Source organism: Hyalella azteca, unplaced genomic scaffold (assembly GCF_000764305.2).
Source record: "Hyalella azteca isolate HAZT.00-mixed unplaced genomic scaffold, Hazt_2.0.2 contig8674, whole genome shotgun sequence".
NCBI classification, from domain to species: Eukaryota; Metazoa; Arthropoda; class Malacostraca; order Amphipoda; family Hyalellidae; genus Hyalella; species Hyalella azteca.
Window position 1 is genome coordinate 55,618 of NW_025938761.1, and position 7,770 is coordinate 63,387.

Genomic DNA, 7,770 nt, shown 5'->3' on the forward strand with positions numbered 1-7,770 from the left:
ATGGACCCTGTCAACGGCCATTAATGATGGACCCTGTCAACGGCCATTAATTATGGACCCTGTCAACGGCCATTAATTATGGACCCTGTCAACGGCCATTAATTATGGACCCTGTCAACGCCCGTCACCATGCATAATCGCCACATAACGACCATGTTAACAAGTCAACATAACTGAAGACCATCTAACTTCATTAATTAGGACATGGGTAACACCTGGTGTTTAATGATGGAAAATGATCATTACACTTAGTAAAAGAAATCAATTTGTTTTTCAACGTTGTTTTATAGAAATTTACTTGTTATCAACGTTGTTTTATAGAAATTTACTTGTTATCAACGTTGTTTTGAAGAAATTACCTTGTTATCAACGTTGTTTTAACGAAATAAATTTGTTATAAACGTTGTTTTAAAGAAATTGACAATTGTTATCAACGTTTAACTTTGTTCTAAGGAAATCAGCTTGTTATCAACGTTGTTTTAAAGAAATTAACTTGTTATCAACGTTTTTTCCTATTTCACTGTCTAGAGAGACAGGATATAGCACCACTTGTCTAGAGAGAGACAGGATATAGCACCACTTGTCTAGAGAGACAGGATATAGCACCACTTGTCTAGAGAGAGAAAGGATATAGCACCACTTTTCTCTCACTATATATAGCATTGAAACAATATTAACTATAGGACAAAATCAAAACTCTAGTTAATGTTACTAATTAGCTTTACAAAAAGCGCTACTGATGCTTTATATGCAGCAACAGCAGAATAAATGTACATAAATACACCCATATATATACATCTAGACATCCATGTATACATCTGGACTATTATGCATATATATGCATCTAGACACAAATTTATAGATTAAGACACCTGAGAAAAATCAGAATATTGAAGTACACATCAAGTACACATCAAGTACTCATGAAGATCATCAAGTACACATCAAGAGTCGCCAGGCAACACACCGCAGACCTGCGCTAATGGACACTGCATTAAAGTCGCCATTAGCTTGTTTTAAGTCGCCATTATTTTAATTTACGTTGAACTAATGGCGCTAAATACGTCAATGGAGGAACACTCGCGTGTATCTCACGTATCTCACGTGTACACGTCATGGGAAGTGTGGTGGTTGTGGTCGATGTGGTACCTGTGGTGACTTGTGGTCACCGGACCACACAGCGAGTGTCATGCTGCACTAATGTCGCCATTATAGTAGTATAGTACACGGTATTATAGTATATATATAGTAGTATAGTACATGGTATTATAGTATATATATAGTAGTATAGTACACGGTATTATATAGCCACGAGCGGACGTAGCACTGATACGCCATGCCAAACTGTGTCAATTAAGCGACCCACATTTGGACAACGTCTCCCTCATTCCTCTGAGTGTCAGGGGATCTTCTCACGCGATTTGTTTCAGTTAAAAAAAAAAACTCTATAAATTTTATCACTGAGAGAAATTCCTGTAAAAATTGATCATAAATCGCGGCCAACAAAACCGCAGCGGATGTAGGCAGGTAGGATATAACCTGGATTATTTTAAATGAATATTCACCACTAAAAACTTTAAAAGAATATATGTATAAATTATTATAATGTGGCCAAGCTCATGCCATTATTTAAATGTCTCGTTTTTAGCCAATATATATAAATATTTATTTATATATACAGGAATATTTATATACGGGCGGTTTATGACTACAGAATTCATCGATTTAAATTGATTAAATGATTTAAGTTTATTAAAGAAGTTTAGAATGTAACGAAGATACATTTTTAAGTTAAGAGAATTACTCAGTGCTTAATTAAATTAATCAAATTAATTATATCGTTATTATTATTTATACTATTTATTTAATGATGTTAATTTTTAGGTTTTTCTAGTAAAATTAATGATTTGTTTAATGATATTTAATATTTATGTGTTTCATTATAATAATATTATTATTATTATTGAAAGATAATAGCCGCACACGAAAAAAGTATCCTGGAAATATTAATTAATCATACATACATATATATTTTTCTACAACATATAATGTATAATAATACATTGTATATATATAGTGTATCATATATATATAATATATTATTTTCGTACATATAATGTTTAATTGATTATAGCTCAGCTTCAATTAACGCAATTTTCAAATTAAAGTACTAGAGTATTCTAATTATTTAATGGTTATTCAAAATAATGATTCATTTGTCCTCTCAAGTTCGTTTTTGTTTGTTTTTTTTCGTACGAAACAAAATAAGAAAAGAAATCAGTAAAGAAAACTGTTTATACAAGCAATTTTCAAAAAACCTCATATACTAAAAAAGATCCTACAGCGTAGAACAAGACAATAGAATTTATGTTCATTTAAACCGGAGCTATAATCAGGCGACATGCCAGGAACATTTTTGTGGGACGCCATGTATAATAAAATTTAATGGGATTACATGGGATTTTTGGTGAGAAAGAACAGGTAAGACTAATTAAGTTGCGGTCCAAAATTCGCGCCGGGGTCGAAGTCTTCCGTTAATAAAGCGCAGCTTCGCTCACTGCGAAATTTATTGATGAAAATTCTTGCCAATGTCCAGCATTCTTATTGGCTGAACCGCCAGTAATTTGCACCAATGAGCGCTCATGATGATTTTTTTCACGTAGTATAAACCTATCGTGCTTGTAAGCTGCGCGTTGATTGGTCGAAATCAAGTCGCCCCGCCCATTCGCTCTGCTCAGTAACCGAGTATGAAAATCTGGCTCAGACTCGAGCCGAAGGTTGCTGTTCTCTGATTGGTCGCCGCGCCAAGAGTCAGTTACAACGCTGGCTCTCATTGGCTGGCTGAAGGTGAGCCAAGTTTTACGTTGAGCCGAAACTCGCTCGCGTTTCAGTTTCGCGTCGCGCGTCGTTGTGAGAGGTGCGCTGCTGCTCCGCTGCCTTGAAGTGCGAGTTTTGTTCTAGTGTGGCGAGCCTCAGCCATTCCTGTGCCGTGAGTTTAATTCCTGTAGGAATAATTCCAGATCCTTCGCTCCAGAAAGTTTTTTTAGTGATTTGTTCGCATTTAATGAGGTGATAGATCTATTCTTAATGAGCTGCCGTCGAAATTAAGTTGCGCGAGCTTCACTTCCGCTTGCGTTGCAAAGTAAAAGTGGCGAGGCGTGAAAAGTTGAACAACCAAGCAAGTGTGTCACTCAAAGAAGTGAGTCACAAGTGCGTCACAGGAAGAAGTGAGTCACACAAAAAGTGATCGAGTCAGTGTAAGAAGTGTCAAAAAAAGAAGTGAGTCAGTGAAAGTGAATAATTAGTGATTATCGTTGCTTTCAGTGAACGTGAATCTAACTTTCAGCGCACGACAGAATATCTACGGACAAAAATTACCGTTTAATCCTTAGTATCCTGCAATTATTCGCTATTCTGTGTTGAAGGAATACTTCAGGATACTTCGCTGAAAAATTTTCTCACGACCCCCAACCCCCGTCGACCCCCACACAACCCCGACCCTCACACAACCCCGACCCCATGATGACGACGATGCTGCAGGGCCACTACGACCCCAGCGCCTCATCGGGGTTGGCATCCCTGTACGACCCCAACGCGGGTGCCCACTTGGGCCACACGGGGGCCCACCACGGGCCCAGCCTGGCCCAGAAGCCCAAGCTCATCTTCAAGATGCCGCGCGTCGTCCCCGACCAGAAGAACAAGTTTGATAACGACGAACTCTTCCGGCGCCTGGCCCGCGAGAGCGAGGTGGGTCAGAAGTGGGTCAGAGGAGCGAGGTGGGTCAGGGGGAGCGAGGTGGGTCAGGGCGACGAACTCTTCCGGCGCCTGGCCCGCGAGAGCGAGGTGGGTCAAAAGTGGGTCAAGGGAGCGAGGTGGGTCAAAAGTGGGTCAGGAGAGGGAGGTGGGTCAAAAGTGGGTCATGAGCGTGGGTCATAGAAGTGGGTCATGAGTGAGGTGGGTCAGGGGGACGAACTCTTCCGGCGCCTGGCCCGCGAGAGCGAGGTGGGTCAGAAGTGGGTCAGAGGAGCGAGGTGGGTCAGGGGGAGCGAGGTGGGTCAGGGCGACGAACTCTTCCGGCGCCTGGCCCGCGAGAGCGAGGTGGGTCAAAAGTGGGTCAGGAGAGTGAGGTGGGTCAAAAGTGGGTCATGAGCGTGGGTCATAGAAGTGGGTCATGAGTGAGGTGGGTCAGGGGGACGAACTCTTCCGGCGCCTGGCCCGCGAGAGCGAGGTGGGTCAAAAGTGGGTCATGGAAGTGGGTCAAGGGGAGCGAGGTGGGTCTCAAGTGGCTCAAGGGGAGTGAGGTGGGTCAGAGAGAGCGAGGTGGGTCATAGAAGTGGGTCAGGGGGAGCAAGGTGGGTCAGAAGTGGGTCAGGGGGAGCGAGGTGGGTCAGAAGTGGGTCAGGGGAGTGAGGTGGGTCAGAAGTGGGTCGAAGGAGCGAGGTGGGTCATAGAAGTGGGTCAAGGAGAGCGAGGTGGGTCAGGGGGAGCGAGGTGGGTCATGGAAGTGGGTCAGAGGAGCGAGGTGGGTCAGGGAGAGCGAGGTGGGTCATGGAAGTGGGTCAGGTGGAGCGAGGTGGGTCATGGAAGTGGGTCAGAGAGAGCGAGGTGGGTCAGGGAGAGCGAGGTGGGTCATAGAAGTGGGTCAGAGAGAGCGAGGTGGGCCATAGAAGTGGGTCAGGTCCCGTGGCTGATGGCTGGTCCCGTGGCTGATGGCTGGTCCCGTGGGTGATGGCTGGTCCCGTGGCTGATGGCTGGTCCCGTGGCTGATGGCTGGTCCCGTGGCTGATGGCCTGTCTCTTATACACATCTAGATGTGTATAAGAGACAGGTATTATAGTATATATATAGTAGTATAGTACACGGTATTATAGTATATATATAGTAGTATAGTACATGGTATTATAGTATATATATAGTAGTATAGTACACGGTATTATAGTATATATATAGTAGTATAGTACATGGTATTATAGTATATATATAGTAGTATAGTACANTACACATCTAGATGTGTATAAGAGACAGGACATCACCTAAACATCACCTAGACATCACCTAGACATCACCTAGACATCACCTAGACATCACCTAGACACATCACCTAGACATCACCTAGACATCACCTAGACATCACCCTGTCTCTTATACACATCTTTATAACCCCCATCCCAACCCTCCCCAACCCCCCTTATAACCCCTCTCCTCCCCCCGGGGTTTTGTTTCTGGGGAGCCTGGGGCTGCGGTGGAATTGAATGCCCCGGAGTTACCCCTATTACCCCCGTTACCATTATTACCTTCATTACTCCTGTTACCTTCATTACTATTACTCTATTAGTACTCCTTACTATTATTATATTATTACTATTACCCCATTCCTCTTACTAGCCTTCTAATCAATTATGATAACACCATTATTACCCTCAGTTACCCCCTCGCTATTACCTCCCTTAAAGTTACCCCTTCACTATTACCCCTTCACAGTTACCCTTCTCACTATTACTCCTTCACAGTTACTCCCTCACTATTACCCCCTACGCAGTTACCCCCTCACTATTACCCCCTTCACAGTTACTCTCTCACTATTACCTCTTCACGTAACCCCCTCACTATTACTCATTTTACCCCAAAACAAACTACACCTATAACCCCCTCCCTCCCTATTATATACAATATACAGGAGTTGTTCTACACAGTTAATACATACAATATACAGGAGCTGTTCTACACAGTTAATACAATACAGGAGCTGTTCTACACAGTTAATATATACAATATACAGGAGCTGTTCTACACAGTTAATATATACAATATACAGGAGCTATTCGTTCATGTTCAGGAGCTATTTATACAATATGAATTCTACACAGGAGCTGTCCACACAATAAAATTAAAGAGGCTATACTTAATTATACAAGTTATTCTGGGTTGTGATTTAAAAAAAATGATTTTTTATTATTAATTATTATTATTCTGTTAATTATTCTGATTAAAAAAAAATTATTGTGATATATCGTTATTTGTAATTATTTTAATTATAAAGTTAATATAATTATTTATTATGTATTATATATAATATATTAAAATTCAAAATAAAGTTAAATAAATTAGAGTTAGTTTAATGTTAATGCCTGTATTAATATCTGTATTATTCCTGTATTGATGCCTGTATTATTGCCTATGTTTATTGCTTCACACACTCGTGTTGTCACCTACACTCACACACCTGTGTGTGTTGTGTGTACACTCACACAATTGTGTGGGCTGTGTTGTCCCAGCAAGAGCGTCTGTATGGAACACTTGTGTGCTGACTGGTACACTTGAATGCTGTGTGAGCGCGGCTGTGTTGCCTGTGTTCTGTGTGAACCAGCCAACCTTCAGTTGCACTAACGTTGAAACATTAAATATACAGACAATACACAAGTACAACATACAGATAATATACATGTACAATATACAGATAATATACATGTACAATATACAGATAATATACATGTATAATATACAGACAATACACGTATACAAAATACAGACAATACACGTAAACAATATACAGACAGTTAATACACGTATACATTATGCAGACAATACACGTATACAACATACAGACAATACACGTATACAACATACAGACAATACACGTATACAACATATATACAAATATACCATGTCAATATACAGAAAATACACGACATGACAAGTACACAGGATATAATAATTTTATAATAAGTTTAATAATTAATTTCCTTGCTTAATAACTCTTATCTTAATCCCATACTTTAATACTAATTAATTTATTAAGCAATATTAATCTACAGAACACATTATTCGTCTAAGTTAACTGGGACGGAGCGTATCCAGGATACTCAATTATTGGTTTAAGTATCCAGAATACTTAATAATTAATTCGCTTAACAGTACTTATTTTAATCTCAGTCCTTTATTAATAAAAAATAATAAACTTATTAATACGTATATTAATTAATCGTTTATAAATATTTTTGAGGGTTCAACGTAAATAAATATTTAGAAGCTGTTATATATAGAGAGGCACGTATCCAGGATACGTATATAACGTGTGGGGCTGCGTAACAAAATTTAGGCGACGCCCAGGCTTCTGTCGCAGGGGTCGCCACACTCGCCTTACTTGATTAAAGTATATATATTTTCTTATGCCTTATACTTAACATTCATTTTTAGTGGGAGCAATAATAAATATAATTTGTATGGAATTAGCTTGTATTATGCGTGTAATTAGTATGTAATTAGCATGTAATAAGCGAGTACACTGTTAGAAAAAACGGTAAAAAAACGATCCCACTGGCGTTCTATAGTGGCCGGTCGCCCCGTAAAAATGAACTGTTTCGCCGTTTTTATCAGATGTTTTACGGATTTCTAGTGTTAAATAAGAAAAAAACGGCGACACAGTGTTTCTTTTCACGTGCCGACCGGCCACTGAAACGCCGGTATAATACCGTTAACGGTAATTTTTCTAACAGTGTAATTAGCATTTAATTTACATGTTAATAAAGAAAACATGTTTGGTTTCCACAGGTCAAGTATACAGGATACCGCGACCGCCCTACGGAGGAGCGGCGCCAGCACTTCCAGAAAGCCCTACGTGCAGGACTGCTCGAGATAGTGAGTGCTGTTATTGCTGCTGTTATTGCTGTTATTATTGCTGCTGTTGTTGCTGCTGTTATTGCTGCTGTTATTGCTGCTGTTATTGCTGCTGTTGTTGCTGCTGTTATTGCTGCTGTTATTGCTGCTGTT

General features: G+C 40.2%; 1 protein-coding gene across 1 annotated transcript in view; it reads left to right on the plus strand.

Annotated features, from left to right (window-relative positions):
• The window catches only part of LOC108668751, a gene marked incomplete at its 3' end in the record, with an annotated part of 8,798 nt that extends 1,180 nt beyond the window's left edge, over positions 1-7,618 (plus strand). Inside the window, 2 exon segments of the mRNA XM_018155999.2 lie at positions 3,426-3,747; positions 7,552-7,618. Of these exon segments, the coding sequence (XP_018011488.2) occupies positions 3,426-3,747; positions 7,552-7,618 (389 nt within the window).
• Positions 7,619-7,770: the final 152 nt, after the last annotated feature.